This window comes from Leucoraja erinacea, chromosome 17, assembly GCF_028641065.1.
Source record: "Leucoraja erinacea ecotype New England chromosome 17, Leri_hhj_1, whole genome shotgun sequence".
Lineage (NCBI taxonomy): Eukaryota > Metazoa > Chordata > Chondrichthyes > Rajiformes > Rajidae > Leucoraja > Leucoraja erinaceus.
In genome coordinates, this window is record NC_073393.1 from 24,613,747 (window position 1) to 24,631,646 (window position 17,900).

A 17,900-nucleotide genomic window follows, 5' to 3' on the forward strand; every position below is an offset into this window, starting at 1 on the left:
CCCATATCCCTTGACTCCACTATCTTTAAGAGTTCTATCCAACTCTCTCTTGAAAGCATCCAGAGAATTGGCCTCCACTGCCTTCTGAGGCAGAGAATTCCACAGATTCACAAACCTCTGTGTGAAAAAGTTTTTCCTCATCTCCATCCTAAATGGCTCACCCCTTATTGTGACCCCTGGTTCTGGACTCCCCTAGAACACGTTGTGGAACATTCCATGAACACTTCATGGACGCAATTACTGCGGGAAATGTAATGGTATATCCAACACTGTCATCAACTTTACAAGTTGATTTTTTATAAAAGCTTCATTTTAAATATATTCAATATTTTTCAAATTCTGCAAAAGCTGCCATTTACTGTCCATTGAGGTGTCCCTTGAATGGAACCAATGACTTGAGGTCAGGAGTCACATATAGGACACAACATGAGAGGATGGAAGTACAATCATGGATCAAATGGGGTTTTACAACAACGACACACACAAAATGCTGGAGTAACTCAGCGGGTCAGACAGCATAGTGATAGAGTTGCTGCCTAACAGCGCCAGTGACCTGGATTCCATCTTGACTACGGACGGGTGCTGTCTGTACAGAGTTTGCACATTCTCCCTGTGATCACTTGACTTTATCTTGCACTGAACGTTATTCCCTTTATCATGTGTCTATACCTGTGGATGACTTGATTGTAATCATGTATTGTCTTTCCGCTGACTGGTTTGCCACAAAACAACAGCTTTTCATTGCACCTCGGTACACGGGACAATAAACTAAACTAAATATCAGGTTGTGTGTTGCATATTCAAAGTCACACTGTGTCAGCAGCAACACAGAGACTGTTACTGCTCAGTAAGGTGGTGGTAAAGAGTACTGGCGTTGGGCAATAAATAATACCCCTGCATTAATAAATAATACTTTTTATTCTTGTGCTCTAAGTCACTGTTAGCAAAGCTGGCGATGGTCAAATGGCTGTAATTAAGCGGTTATTAAGCAAATATGTCAGAGAGGAAAACCAGATGCATGTAAGGTCACTACTACAAACCAGTTGGACAACTATTGCTATTTCCTTTCACAAAGGTAATCAGGATTATTTTTGAGGTAGTCTTGACTGGCAAAGGGTTAAAAACCAAGAAGGGAACACCTGTCAGCAAGGAATACGTGCTGACTGCATTCTTGCAGCCGAACCTTTTGTGTTTCCACCAAGTCTAGACCTGATGAACGCTGTCCGCCACTTCACTTGGCACAAGCCGCTTCATCAGCAGCTCCTCCCCCCCCCCCCCCCCCCCCCCCCCCCCCCCCCCATTATCAGTTCTCCAAGTGGTAAAATTACATCCATGGTGTTTCCAGCAACGATAGTATAGTTTCGGGATTACTGGGTCACCCTGGCTAGGTTTGGTTGGGGCAAGGCTGCACACAGTACCAGCCCTTTGATGGAGTTTAGAATTTAGAGTTCAGATATACAGCACTGAAGCAGATCCTTCAGCCCAATGAGTGCATGGTGACCATCAATCACCCGTTCACACTAGTTCTATGTTATTCCACTTTCGCATCCACTCCTCATACTCTTGGGGCAAGTTACAGAGGCCATCTTACAGTGGCGCAGCGATAGAGTTGCTGCCTCACAGCGCCAGGGACCCGGGTTTGATACTGACTATGGGTAGTGTCTTTATGGAGTTTGTACATTCTCCCTGTGACTGCGTGGATTTTCTCCGGGAGCTCCGGTTTCCTCCCACTTTCCAAAGACGTACAGGTTTGAAGGGTAATTGGTTTTAGTACAAATTGTAAATTGTCCCTAGTTGGTGTATGATGGTGCTGGTGTGCAGGGATCGCTGGTCGCCTTGGACTTGGTGGGCCGAAGGGTCTGTTTCCGCACTATATCTTTAAAGTAAAACTAAAAATTGACCTACAAACCTGCACATCTTTGAGAAGTGGGAGGAAACCAGAGGACCTGGAAGAAACCCATACGGGATAGCACGCAACAAAAACGTTTCACAGTACCACGGAACACGTGACAATAAACTAAACTGTAACTGGGTCACAGTGAGAATGTGTAAACTCCACACAGACAGCACTTGAAGACCGGATCGAACCTGGGTCTCTGGATTGGACCTAGAGTGAGGCAGCATCTCTGCCAGTTGCATCACTGTGTCGCCCAAAACCAAACATTAAACTAAAAACAAAACCCTGAAGCTTCTTGGACAGTGTAGTGGCACAGCTAGTAAAAGTTCCTACTTTGCAACACCATTGACTCAGTCATAAAACGGTACAGCACAGAAATAGGCCCTCTGGCCCGTGTTGGCCATGCTAACTGGGACCAAAGGATTCAGACCCAAAAAACTGGGCTTGTTTTCACTGGAATTTAGAAGGATGAGAGGATATCTTATAGAAACGTATACAATTATAAAAGGACTGGACAAGCTAGATGCAGGAAAAATGTTCCCAATGATGGGGAGTCCAGAACCAGGGATCACAATCTAAGAATAAAGGGGAGGCCATTTAAACCTGAGATGAGAAAAATACTTTTTCACGCAGTTGAGAATTTGTGGAATTCTCTGGCACAGAAGGCAGTAGAGGCCAATTCACTGGATGAATTTAAAAGAGTTAGATAGAGCTCTAGGGCCTAGTGGAGTCAAGGGATACGGGGAGAAGGCAGGCACGGGTTACTGACTGTGGATGATCAGCCATGATCACAATGAATGGCGGTGCTGGCTCGAAGGGTCAAATGGCCTCCTCCTGCACCTATTTTCTATGTTTCTAACCATGTTGGCATATTGAGCGTCCTATTTGGCCCAAAGCTTTCTCAACCCTACCTATCCATATATAATGTGTCCAAAAAGTCATAATTGCATCCACATCTGTAGCTTCCTCTAGCAACCCTTTCCAAATACAGATTTAATCCTGATCTCTGGTGTTGTTTTTGTGGCGTGTTCTCACTATTGCTGGATGTGGCTTCCTTCTAATCCCAAAAAAACGTGCTGGTTGTTGGGTCAATTGATCTACAGGCATGTAGGGCACATCCACTGTGTGCAGAGATTAAAATAGGACGAGTGAAAAAGGGTGCTTGATGGACATCCCAGACTTGTTGGGCTGAGGGGCCTGTTGTTATGCTGACCCTTAACAAGAGAACAATAGATGGCAAGGGATGCTAATTTGTAAACATTAGAAGGATATGAGGGGACGAGGAAGGAAAGTTTCACCCAAGGATTGGCTGGGTATGGACCTTGCTACTTAAAAGATTAGTCAAAGTAGATGTCCTCTCAACAATGGGAAGGTACCCAGACCACTTGAGATCCTGTAACACATGTGGCTTTGGACTGAGAGCTCAGAGATGGGATTAGTCTAGACATTTCTTTCTTGGCTGGCAATGTCACAATGGGTCATACATTTCAGTGTCACACATTTTTAAGAAGTTATTATTTATACGTCAGATCCTAGTTATTATCTGACTGGTTGCATCACAGCCTGGTTTGGAAATTTGAATGCTCAGCGATGAAGGAGGCTGCAAAAAATGGTGGACTTTGCCTGGTTCATCACAGATATTGACCTCACCATCATTGAAGGGATCTACAGAAGTGCTGTCTCAAGAGGACAGTAATATCATCAAATACCCACACCAGCCTGGCCACTCTCTCTTCTTGCTGCTACCTTCAGAAAGAAGATACAAGAACCTGAGGACTCTCCAGTTCAGTACAACTTTTTTTAGTTTAGTTCAGAGTAACAGCGCGAAAACTGGCCCTTTGGCCCACCATGTCTGTGCCGACCAGCAATCCTCATACACTGGCACTATCCTACACATTAGGGACAATTTACAATCTTTACCAATCTTTGGAAACAAACCTGCACGTCTTTGGAATGTGGGAGGAAACCGAAGCACCTAGAGAATAATCCACATGGTCACAGGGAGAATGTACAAACTCTGTACAGATAGCACCCATAGTCAGGATGGAACCCGGGTCTCTGGCACTGCAAGGCAGCAACTCTACTTCCTCGCCACAGTGCCATCGTCCCATCAACTACTGGGTTCTTGAACCATTTTGCACAACCCCTAACTACAACCCTAACCATAATCCTACCACTACGGACTTTGCACTACTTTGATTGCTCTATATACTTTGGTTTTTGCACTATCATGGTGTAGCTTACTTAAGAATATCTATTGATTTATTGTACATTTATGTATATTGTTGCATCTAATGTGCCTGTAAAGCTGCAGCAGGTATTATCACTGGAGGATATGGATAGATGACATTTCGGGTTGGGATCCTTCTTCAGACTAATTGTAGAAGGTGGGGGGGGGGGGGGGGAAAGCGGGAAATGTGTAAGGAGCGGGTCAAAGCCTGACACTGATTGATATATACAGGGGACGAGGGATTTGATGGCAGATGGGTGGACAACCATCTCCTCCAGAGAAGCTGCCTGACCCTCTGATATTCTGCAGAACTTTGTGTTTTACTCAAGATTCCAGCATCTGCAGTTACCTGTGTATCCCCAAGTGTTTCATTAAAGAAACTAGGAACTACAGATGCTGGTTTACAAAAAAACACAAAGTGCTGGAATAACTCAGCAGGTCAGACAGCATCTCTGGGGAACATGGATGGATAGGCAATATTTTGTGTCAGGACCCTTCTTCAGACTTGGTCTTCTTCAGAACTTCCTTCAGCCTGAAGAAGGGTCCCAACCAAAACATCACCAATCCTTATTTTCCTGTGATGCTGCCTCACCCATTGATTAATCCAGCATCTTGTGTCTTTTAAAAAAAAAAAATTTCATTTTCCCAGTTCATATCCAGTGCGTGTAACAAATATGCATATGTATGCATTGTATGACCAACTATACCACTATTCACGGCTGTCAGTCATCAAATGATGCTGGGCACTTTATTCAAGGGATTTTCCATTCAGAGCAGTGCACATCATCTGCATGAGTTTGACTTCACTGACATTCAGCATTTTATTAGCTACAGTGTGGAAACATTACACCTGACGTGGATCAATCCGAAGCATTTTCATTGCAACAAGATGCCACAAGAGTACAAACAATATTAGTTATTAATAAAGGAAGCACTTTCTAGACAGATGATTTAGGAGACTTCAGTCTCTGCCGGCGTAAAACGTGTCTGGGAAGTCTCAGCCTTAAGTGGGCATCAACTCACAGAATTAAAAACTGATAACCACCATTTGGGGATTCGGCGAAAAGCAATTACTGTGTCTGACAATCTGCAAAAGGTGAGCTAACATCAGCCTAGACTGAATGATTGGCTCAACAGTGCTTTGGTACTCTTATTACATTAAGTATATACTCCGTACACGCCAAATTCTCCAACAAACTAATCTCGTTGAATGATAGAGTCCTCTTTGAGGACCTTCATATCTGCTACTTAAAACAGGCAGCTCAGCCAAAAGAATGTCCACACTGATTGTATTTTGGTCGAGATGTAAACGATTGTTGGGGATTTGTTCAAGATGGAATATACGATCGTTACTCACAGTCAAACCAAATCAGTCTAACAGCCAGTAAACATAATACTAGTTTCAATGGAGTCACAACGAACTGCAGAGGTTGGTTTACAAAGGAAGACACAAAGTGCTGGAGTAACTCAGCGGGTCAGGCAGCATCTCTGGAGGACAGGATAGGTGACATATCGGGTCGGGACCCTTCTTCAGACTGAAAGAGGGTCGGAAGGCATCCGAGTCTGAAGAAGGGTCCAGATCCAAAACGCCGCCTATCCATGTTCTCCAGAGATGCTGCCTGACCCGCTGATTTACTCCAGCACTTTGTGTCTACATTTGTTTCTATCATTGGATCAACCCCTACATGGTACTTGGAGCATTGCTATGGTACATAGAACATAGAAAAGTACAGCTCAGAATCAGACCCTTCAGCCCACAATGGCAGTGTGGAACATAATGTTGAACAAAATAAATTAACACCATCTGGCTGTATATAATCCATATATCTCCATTCCCTGCATATCCATGTGCTTATCTAAAAGCCTTTTAAACCACTATCGTATCAGCCTCCACTATCACCCCTCATGACACAATACAGGCATCTATCTAAAAAATTTGCCCCGCACCTCTATTTTGCCTCTCTCTTCTTAAAGCTATACCTTCTAGGCTTTGACATTTCCACCCTGGGGAAAACAGGTCTGACTGTCTACCCTAACTATGCCTCATAATTGTGCATATTCACATCAGGTCTTCCTTCAACCTCCGGCATTCCAGCGAAAATAACCAAGTTTGTCTAACCTCGCTCTTCGCAGTTTATATTTTAGCATTTCAAGGTTTTTAATCAGTAGAGTAACCGAAAAATAGACTTTGACACAGCTCTCTACACCTGAGTTCACCTTTGTAGATGTGCTCTATTGGGGGCAGTTTGGGAAGTCAGGCTTTAATTCCTCGTGGAAAGCAGAGTACAGTTGCATTAAAACTGTTGAACATCCATCTCTCAACTTTCCTGAAATCCTTAAGAAACAGTGAAGGATTGACTGAATCAGGAACAAATTTTCTAACTTCCTGCTATGGTGAGCTGTCAGAAATATTCAAATATCAACTTAACTTTTATGTGAATTTAACAGTGTCTAATATTACTTCTGGGCTGAGATTTATAACACACCTCTTGAGTGCAGACTGTATCACACTAAATTGCCAGTTACAATAGCGACTTGGCAGAAACTCAAAAGGCTGTACCTGATCTAATAAATATGCTATGGTCAAATGAATTCTTGCAAAGGTTTAGTGATGATGTTCTGGATTACTGTCAAGATCTTATACAGGGCTAAAAGACTTTGCTGAAATTCCAACCAGCCACAATTCTCATAACACAAACCCACAAGACTTCAATTCCTCAGCCTTCACGGAAACATTTAATTTTCAAAAGGTTGGGAAAAAAAAAAAAATGACAGTAACAGATATAACTGAGCAATCTCATCTGGCAGCTCCCTCGAGGCAGAGATACCTCGATTATGGGGAATGAAAATCAAGAAATTGGAAATCTGAAACGTAATAAAAAGTTGAGTTGGGTGGGCAGCATAGTAGCGCAGGATTAGAGCTGCTGCCTTACAGCGCCAGAGACCCAGGTTAAATCCTCACCACGCGTGCTGCCTGTACGCAGTTTGTACGTTCTCCTGGTAACTGCATGTATTTTCTCCGGGTGCCTCCCATACTCAAAAGATGTGCAGGTTTGGAGGTTAATTTGGCTTTGGTAAAAGTTGCAGATTATCCCTAGTGTGTAGGATATTGGGCGATCGCTGGTCGGCGCGGACTCTGTGGGCCGAAAGGCGAGGAGTCTCGAAACTAAACTAAACAGAAAAAGCAGGAAACATTCAGGCATTAATGTGGAAATAGACAAAGTGATGTCTGAAGTTTGAAGCCCCATCAGAATTTCAGTTGATAAAGGGTCCCAGACCTGAAAACTTAACTCTGCGTCTCGTTCCACACATACTGCCTGACTTGCTGGATATATTCTGTATTATTTGCTGGAAGGGTTCTGACCCAACACATCACCTATTCCTTTTCTCCAGAGATGTTGTCTGACCTGCCGAGTTACTCAAACATGTTGTGTTTATCTTCAGTATTATTTGTCTTGATTTCTGGAATGTTTGTTGTCAAGATTGTTCATAAGTGATAGGAGCAGAATTAGGCCATTCGGCCCAACAAGTCTACTCCGCCATTCAATCATGGCTGAACTATCTCTCCCTCCTAATCCCGTTCTCTTGCCTTCTCTCCATAACACGACACCCATACTAATCAAGAATCTATCTATCTCTGCATTACAAATATCCATCAACTTGGCCTTCACAGCCTTCTGTGGCAACAAATTCCAAAGATTCACCACCGTCTGACTAAAGATTGTATTTATTCATATTATCTGATCTTACTGGAAAGCACAAAAAAATGAATCTTTTCACTGTACCTCGGTACACATGGCCTTAAAGAACCTAATAAACCTAAACCTACACTAAATATGTCCCATCTTTGGAGGAACAACCAGTAGTGATGCTGTAATGCAATAGTTGTGACCCCATATAAACCTCATGTTACAAAAAAAATGGAATTGTAACAACAATTGTGTTAATGAGAAGGTTAAGGGCGATATTCAGATTCCCAATAACAAAATTATTTTTCCCCACAGGGTTTTCACAAATAACTATCTTTTTGAATAGTGTAAGTCTTCTTTAACTTTTAGTTTAGTTTAGCGATACAGTGCGGAAACAGGCCATTTGGCCCACTGAGTCCATGCCGCACAATGATATCAATTCCTTCCCACTATCCTACACACACTTGAAATGATTTACAATATACCGAGCCAATTAGCCTACAATTAGCCTGTGGAGAGTGGGAGGTATGCGAAGATCTCGGAGAAAACCCATGCAGTCAAGGGGAGAAAGTACAAACTCCGTACAGACAGCACCACCCTTTGACACTGTGAGCGCTGTAAGGCAGCAACTCTACCACTGCAACACAGAGCCGCACCACCTCTCACACCTGCTAGTCACATTCCCCACCCTCCTTGCTGGGATTGACAAGCTAATAAAAAGATTATTTCCCCGCTAGACTTGTTTTATAGCACTGATTAACAAATTATCCTCTGTCTCGCTACCCCAGGGTAGTTTAGTTAGTTTAACTAGTTTAATTTGCTGAGATTAATAACGATAATAAAACGATGGTGGCAAGAATGTAACGTTAAACACCAGTAAATATCAAGAACAGTAACCAGAGATGTCTTCTCTCTTAGTCTCTCAAGGATAAACGAGCAGGGTACAGCGATGGGGCTGTGAACTTATATCTACTGAGGGCTAAGGGGTGTACATGTAGGTCTACTGCCATCGGGGGCAGTCAGTGACGGGGCAAACCTTGTTCATGTTCATAAGACATAGGAGCAGAATTAGGCCAGTTGGCCCATCGAGTCTGCTCTGCCATTCGATCATGGCTGATCTATTTTTCCTTCTCAATCCCCTCTCCCCATAACCTTTGGCTACCTTACAACTCAAGAACACGGTGGGTGGCACAGTGCCATAGAAATGTTGCCTCAAAGCTACAGGGATCTGGGTTCAATCCTGACTACGGATGCTATCTGTACAGAGTTTGTACGTTCTCCCTGGGATAGCGTGGACTTTCTCTGGCTTCCCATTTGGAAGTTTGTAGGTCAATTGGCCGTGTAAGTTTGTAGGTTAATTGGCCTCTGTAAATTGTTTAGGATAGTAGTGAATGGGTGATTGTTGGTTGGCATGGGCTTGGTGGGCTGAAAGGTCTGTTTCCACGCTGTATCTCTAAACTAAACTTATCATTCTCCACTTTTAAAATACCCAATGTCTTGGCCTTCACAGCCGTCTGTAGCAATGGATTCCACAGATTCACCACCCTCTGGCTAAAGAAATTCTTCCTCGTCTCCTTTCTAAAGGTACGTCCTTTTATTCTGAGGCCGTGGCCTCTGTTTCTAGACTCTCCAACTAGTGGATCCTCTTCTCATCCAGGGGCCGAATGATCAAAGATCTTGTGTTCAACCTGAGTAGATGATGGGAATGAGGATACTCGGTTATAAGATCAGAGGCCAAGGTGCAGGGCAGCACGCCACAGGAGATCCTTCTCCCCTGTGGCAATCAAACTTTACAACTCCTCCTCCCCCTTCTGTCGTAGGGTAGACTGAGTGAATGATGACCCCCCCCCCCCCCCCCCCCCCCCTCAATCTTTGCACATCCCCAAAGCCTTACCACTCATCACTTTATTTTTTATGTTTCATGTTGTGTTTTTTAGGACTGTTGGCAAATTATTTTCCCCCCTGGGATAAATAAAGTTCTATCGTATCTTATCGTATTTGAAATTGAGGAATGTAGGAACAAATTCTTGCAGAAGATTCCGACTCCCTGGAATTTTCTGCCCCAGAAGTTTGGAGAGAGAATTGGTGGTATTTAAAGAGGAGGTAGACACGTTTTTGAAAGGTCAGAAAATTGCGAGCATTGGAGTACTGCTGCAGATCAACCATTATGATGGAGACACAAGGAACTACCGATGCTGGTTTACAAACAAAGATACAAAGTCTGAAAGTCAGTCTGAAGAAGGGTCACCCACTCCTTCTCTCCTGAGATGCTGCCTGGCCCGCTGAGTTACTCCAGTATTTTTTGTCTATCAAAGATACAAAGTACTGGAGTAATCCAGCAGGGGTCAGGAAGCATCTCCAGAGAACATGGATAATGCTGTTTCGGGTTGGGTCTAGTCTTCAGAACCGAATTGAAACATTGCCTATACATGCGCTCCAGAGATGAGTTATGTCCCTGTCCCACTTAGAAAACCTGAACAGAAACCTCTGGAGATTTGCGCCCCATCCAAGGTTTCCGTGCAGTTCCCGGAAGTTCCCGGAGGTTTTTGTCAGTCTCCCTACCTGCTTCCACTAGCTGCAACCTCCGGCAACCACCTGCGACCTCCGGGAACCGCACGGAAACCTTGGGTGGGGAGCAAAGTCTCCAGAGGTTTCCGTTCAGGTTTCCTAAGTGGGACAGGGGCATTACTCCAGCACTTTGTGTTTTTCCAACCATGACTATATTGGATGGTGGGACAGGCTTGAGGGGCCAGGTGGCCTACTCTTTCAGCTAGAATCTCTTGCTTCTGAAGAAGGGTTCCAACCCAATCCGTTGCCTCCACAAATGTTGCCTGACCCGCTGAGTTACTCCAGCACTCTGCTTTTCACAGCTCCTGTCATGTTCTCATGAGAACTCAGTTCAAACAAGTCCTGTCACAATGGTAATGAGCGGAACCGATTACGCCCATGGACCTGTCCTCCCCCTGAGGAGGAGGAAACTGAGGAGAGTCACGTAGAGGGGAGGGGAGAAATAGATAAATAAACCTTCTTTCAATTCAATGCTTTGTGCAATATACCTCCGATGCTCATCGGAGACTGATGTACAGACACACAAAGCGCGATGCACAATGGCCTTTGTGTGGCTTTGACATGGGCAACGGGTTGCAACTTGTCGGTACCTTTACACTACAAAGTGCCGCTCACCTGCTTCAAAGCCTGAAACCTCCTCAACTGTGTGTGGATGGATGGGCGAGAGTTTAGTTTATTGTCACATGCACCGCGTACAGTGAAAAGGTTTTTTTGTTGCATGCTACCCAGTCAACGAAAAGACTATACATGATGCCTGTCTAAATGTCTCTCCAACATCACTGTCATATTTGTTTCCCAATGCGTTCCCTAGCAGTGTGTTCCAGCCACCAATCATTCTCAGTGTAAAAATTAAATTGCCCCGTACATTTCCTTTAAACTTTCCCTGTCTCACTTTAAAGCTTTATGCCCTCTAGTCTTTGACATTTCCAGCCTGGGGGAAAATAAACTACCCAGCCAATACATCTCGTAAATTTTACCCTGACATATGTCTCTCAGAATGCTTCCATCAGGTCACCCCTCAGACCCTGACACACATCTTTGCAAAGTCTCAAAAGTTAACCCTGTCAGTGTCATGTACGTTTAAAAAATATTCAATCGTGTACATTTCTGCTTTTGCAGTAACAGCACACCCTGCTTAATCTCGGTAATATCATTTTGCTTTGTTGTAGCTCCAATGATTTAAAAAATTTCTTCTGCATTATAAGGGAGTGTGCACTGGGATCTGGTAAAGAAATGTCAACCAACTATCCACCCGACCACCCATAGAGTGGGCGGTAGACAACAGTGATGGAGGCTGGTACTATCTAACATTTAGTTTAGTTTAGAGATACAGTGTGGAAACACGGCCATTGAACCACGAGTCCACGCCGTCCAGCGATCACCCGTACACTAGATTTATGTTATCCCTCTTATGCATGCTGCACACTTGGGCAATTTACGGAGGCCAATTAACCTATACACCTATGCGTCTTTGGGATATGGGAGGAATCCGGAGCATCAGGAAAAAAAAAACCCATGTGGTCACAGGAAGAAACTACAAACTCCATACAGACAGCACTTGTAGTCAGGATCGAACACGGGTCTTAGGCGCTGTCAGGCAGCGACTCTACCACTGTGTCACTCTGCAGCCTATTAAAAAACAGGGTGCCTGGAACACTCTGCCAGGGGAGGTAGGAAGGAACTGACCTATATCAACACCCAGTGACGCCAGCAATGGCTGCCTCATCAACAGTTTGTCTGTCCCTTCATTCTTTGTGTTTTAATAGTATGTGTTATATGTATGTTTTTAGTGTTCTTCAGCTTGTTTTGTGGGGGGGGGGGGGGGGGGGGGGGGGGGGTTGGGGCAAACTTTTTCTCTCTTAACTCGACAGACATGGGATTTTTTTCCATATCATATCTCCCTCCACACTGCGGCCTAACATTGAGGAGTTGGTGGCCTTTGCTGGAGACCGACTTTTGAGAGCTCCACCACAGGGAGCCTGCAGGACTTAAACATCGCGGAGCCCGCAATCCCTTTGCCAGGGATCGACCTCGGCGCTCCAACCGCTGGTGCTTGCGGACTTAATAATCACGGAGACTCTGGTCAGAGACCGACTTCCGGAACTCCAAGCCGCGGGAGTTTTGATCGCCCCGGCGTACGAGTTTCGGCCGCCCCGGCGCGGGAGTTTCGATCGCCCCGACGCGGGAGTTTCGATTGCCCCGACTCGGGACTTTCGACCGCTGGTTGTGAGAGCTTCGATCACCCTGTCGGATGGTTCAACTGCCCTGACCGTGGGAGAATAAAGAGGATAAAGATTGGAATTTTTTGCCTTCCATCACAGTGAGGAATGTGGGGAATCTGTTGTGGCAGGATGTTTATGTTAACTTTTATGTAGTTGTGTGTCTTGTTGCTTTTTTATATCCTATGGCTGTATAGTAATTTGCATATCACTGTACCTTAATTGGTATGTGACAATAAAAGACCTTTGAAATCTTTGATATATACTTCTATCAGGTCTCCCCACGGTGTTTCACAGAAAACAATCCAAGTTTGGCCTTTATCCATAATCAAGGCAGCATTCTGCACCCTTTCCAAAGCCTCCACATCCTTCCTATAGTGGGGCAACCGGAACTGCACACAATATTCAAAATGAGGCATACCAAAGTACTGCAGAGCTGAGGATCCTACAGACTTCCTGACTTATACTCAATGCCCCTTGCAATGAAGGCAAGCATTCGCCTACACCTTCTTCACCACCCTATCTACTTGTGCAGTCACCTTCAGTGAGCGATGAACTTGGACTTCAAAATCCCTGTGCACATCAATGCTGTTCAGGCTCTTGCCATTAACTGTGCACTTCTCCCCTTACATTGAACCTCCCAAAGACCTATAAAGCAGCAGCATGACCTCCTGACTTTATACTCAATGCCCCCGACCTATGAAAGCAAGCATACCATATGCTTTCTTTGCCACTCTATCTACTTATGTCGCCACTTTCAGGGAGTTATGGACTTGGACCTCAAGATCCTTGATCTCATTAATAAAGCCAGATGGCACGTGAACAATATGGAGCTTTATCTCATCAAGGCAGCCAAAAAGGAAAGCAGGAGTAAAGTAACAAAGTCTGCAGGGGACAGGATTTTGCGATACACTACCTCAGAGACGACTGTTTGTTCAACAAAAACTTCCTGTCTCCGAAGACCGCACTTTAATAACAGACGGTACAATCTGGGTCAGACTACCATGAAATACAGGGCTTCTCAGCATCAGGGAGTCAAAGGTGATAAGGGAGTTCATGACACAGCCCATTCATCATTGGGGCAGACGGCACTAATGATGCATGTACAACGGCCAGAATCTCGTTCAGAGAGAAAGAGGGAAACTGTAAACTGGCGGTTCTCCTGATAACTTCCAATGGACGGAACAGTGAATGTGTAGCTCAGCAACTTTCATCATATTTAGACTAGAGATACTTGTGAGATACAGCACGGAAACACGCCCTTCGGCCCACCGAGTCCATGCCGACCAACGATAACCCCGTACACTAAAACATCCTACACACAAGGGACAATTTACAATTTTACCGAAGCCAATTAACCTACAAACCTGTATTCTTTGGAGTGTGGGAAGAAACCAGAGCTGTATCAGTAAAGGTTTGTAGTTTAATAAGTTTCTGTAAATCGTAAACTGTCCCTAGTTCATGGGATAGTGTGAGTGTACGGGGTGATCACTGCTCGGTGTGGACTCAGTGGACTGAAGAGCCTATTTCCACTCTGTATCTCCAAAGTAATTTCACTGTACCCAGGTACATGTGATTATAAAGTACCATTGATTATTGAATCGTTCAACTCCCACCCTCCCCTTAGATCTTCTCTTGATCAGCTACATTCAGTTTGCTTCTGACTGGTAGTTTGGGGCAAACCTGAAGCACTAGCTTTGTTCTCTCCCATTCAGGAAGCCTGCGGTAACTCTTCACCTCCCTTGGGACCAGCATACCTGGCCTCCACAGGTGTCCTTAACAACTCATGCTTTACCTCCACCTCCCCCCAACACTCTAACCCACTGTAGGTTGGATCCATTACCGACCCCTGGGGTCTTCCACTTTTCCAACATTGTTGCTTGTCGGAATTTCCCTACTCCAACGCCGACATGTTACTCCTAATGTTTCAGTTTTAAATTCCCCTTTCAGATCACCCACACAGTACCTGAAGGACATCAATAATGGTGACAGGCAAATTTACTTAATTAAATGTTAACATAACCTGCTGCGGAACCTATTAAGAGCACCACAGTGGCACAGCGGTGGAGTTGCTGCCTTTGCATTGTACCTTGGTACACGTGACAATAAACTAAACTCAACTACAGCCCGCCAGAGACTCAGGTTTGATTCTGACTATGTGCTGCCTGTACGGAGTTTGCACGTTCTCCCTGTGACTGCACCTGGTTGCTCCGGTTTCCTCCTGCACTACAAAGACATACAGGTTTGCAGGTTAGTTGGTTTTGATTAAAAGTGTATATTGCCCCTAGTGTGTAGGATAATGCTTGTGTGTGGGGTGATTGTTGGTCGGCGTGGACTTGGTGGTCTGTTTCCTCGCTGTATCTCTAAAGTATAAACAAAGCCTAAAAGCCTGACTTTAAAAGCATCACCATCGGAACAAAGAGCAGCAACTTTAATGTCACTTGCACTGAGATCACTTTTAATTCTTAGTAACATGGAGATGTAACTAAACCTGAACTAATTTAATTCATAGTGCATTACACCGTAACCACTAGAAAAACATTCATGGATGATTTTTCACAGATCCGGAGGTAGTGGCTTCACATAGGTGTCCTATCCCCAATTCCCACAGTTTGATATCTGTCATATTTATAACCACATCTTACAGGAAGGTTTGTCCTTTGGAACTGGGTTGTGGGGTCACTGCAATACCCAGTGGGTGGCACAGTAGAGTAGCTAGTAGAGCTGCTGCTTTACAGATCCAGTGTCCTGGGTTCGATCCCGACCTGTCTGCATGGAATTTGCACATTCCCCCCTATGACTATGTGGGTAACAATTGGCCACTCCCAATTTCCCTTTGTATGTTTCCACTAGTGGGAGTGTCTAGGATTAGAGGTCATAGCCTCAGAATTAAAGGACGTTCATTTAGGAAAGAGATGAGGAGGCATTTCTTGAGTCAGAGGGTGGTGAATGTGTGGATGTTTTTACCACAGGTCAGTGGATATTTTTAAGGCAGAGATAGCTAGACTCTTGATTAGTACAAATGTCAGAGGTAATGGGGAGAAGGCAGGAGAATGGGGTTAGGAAGGAGATAGATAGATCAGCCATGATTGAATGGCAGAGTAGACTTGATGGGCCAAATGACATTATGTAGAGGGATGGGAGCACTTGAGAGGAATAGAGGGGGTAAGAAAATGGGATTTGTGTAGGATTGGAAATGGCTGCTAGAATGTCTATGAGGGCTCTAGATCTGTAAGCTTCCTACTTCAGGTTGGGTTGCATCTCCACCTAGTTTGGGACCAGCACTGTCAGAGATTTGAAGACGCAGTTCAGTCCATCACACAGACCAGACTTCTCCGGAAAGCAGCCAACATAATCAAAGGCTCGTCCCACCTCGGTCATTCATTATTCTCCACACTCCCGTCAAGCAGAAGGTACAGAAGCTTGAATGCGCGCACCACCAGACTGAGCAACAGCTTCTTCCCCTCTGTTATCAGGCTTCTGAATGGTCCTTCCATTAGCTAGGATACTGTCAAATTCACATCAAACCCATGGCGGGCATCGGACTTTGTCTCTGGAACTGAAGCACTACAATACTGAGGACTATGTTCCGCACTCTAAATTTTCCCCGTTGCTCTACATATTGTTCTTGAGTTTGGCTTGGTCGGATTTATGTATAGCATTACCTGATTTGAATGGAAAGTTTTTCACTATACCATGGTACATGTGACAAATAATAAACCAAATAATGTCACATGTACCCAAACTAACAAATAGTGATTCCCCGCAAAATAAATGACAGCTTACCGGCCTTCTATTATCTATGCACTAGTGATAGAGCCACAGATTAATACAGTGTTGAAACAGGCCTTTCGGCCCAACTCGCCCACACTGGCCAACAATGTCCCAGCTAGTATTCCCAGATCAATGTCTGAGCTCTGTAATCTCTCACCATTTAAATTATTTTCTTCAAGAGAACATGGAAGGCCCCAAAAAACACGATCTCCTGGGTGCCACGCATTTTAACTCACCTTCCCATTCCCACATTGACCTTTCTGATAGATTCCCACACTGATCACACCTGATAGATTCTTGATTAGTACGGGTGTCAGAGGTTATGGGGAGAAGGCAGAAGAATGGGGTTAGGAGGGAAAGATAGATCAGCCAAGAATTTAATGTTGGAGTAGACTTGATGGGCTGAATGGCCTAATTTTGCTCTTATCACTTATGATCTTATAATCTTTCCGTCCTGGGCCTCTTCCACTGTCAGAGGGAGGCCACACACAAATTGGAGGAACAGCCCTTCATATTTCACTTGAGCAGCTTACAACCCAGTGGTATGAATATTGATTTCTCTAATTTCAAGTAACCCCTGCAGTCCCTCTCTCCCCCACACTAGTTGTCCTACCAGTTCCACTGTTTGCATCCTTGCATCCCTCTGTTATCGCCTCTTCCACAGCCAACAATGGGCCTCCACCCTTCCTTGGTATCTGTTGCCAGCCCTAGTTTATTCTGACCTTTTCCTACCTCCAGTCCCCCCCCCCCCCCCCCCCCCCCCTCCCCTCATACTTTCAATTGGAAGATGGGTTCCGACCTGAGACATCACATGTTCCTTTGTCTCCAGAGAAGCTGCCTGACCCGCTGAGTTGCTCCAACACTTTGCATCAAACTTTTCCTCCATTACGGGGAGGGATCTCCACACACGTGTGTGGGTCAGTTCTCGATATTTACCTTGCTGGGCATGGCTGTGTGTTGCAGGTAATTGTTCCTGCCGTGGGCCTTGCGTGTGCAGAACACAGGGTGGTGTTGACTTGTGTAAGATGGTCCTGCAAACAGTAGGGCGTGGTCACCATTTTACCTGCAAGAAGATTAAGAGAGTGTAAATATTGGAGTAAATTCAGCTGAAGATTTCATGAGGTGACCGCATTAAAAAAAAACAGAATAAAAGGATCCTTTAGGAAGGAGACGAGGATGACATTCTTTTTTTAAAGAGGGTGGCAAATCTGTGGAATTCATTCCTGCGGAAGCCATCAATGGACATTTTTAAGGCAGAGATAGATAGATTCTTGATTGGTACGGGTGTCAGGGGTATGAGGAGAAGGCCGGAGAATGGGGTTGAGAGGAAGAACCATGAATGAACAGCAGAGTAGACTTGATGGGCTGAATGGCCTATGTATTCTCCTACCACTTAAGAACATAAATCAGCAGTGAATTCTCTAATTTAAGTAAACCTTCCCAACACCCCGTCTCTGTCCTGTTCACCACATTAACCCCGGAACCCTGGGGAATACCTAATTCTCCCAAAGCTCTCCCCTCCC

At 44.7% G+C, this 17,900-nt stretch overlaps 1 protein-coding gene across 1 annotated transcript in view; it reads right to left on the reverse strand.

Moving 5' to 3' along the window:
• adamts18 (ADAM metallopeptidase with thrombospondin type 1 motif, 18) overlaps positions 1 to 17,900 on the reverse strand; it is a 176,020-nt gene that overhangs the window by 16,577 nt on the left and 141,543 nt on the right. Inside the window, exon 18 of the mRNA XM_055648832.1 lies at positions 17,314 to 17,440. Coding sequence (XP_055504807.1) covers positions 17,314 to 17,440 — 127 coding nt within the window. The remainder of the gene's footprint in view (positions 1 to 17,313; positions 17,441 to 17,900) is intronic.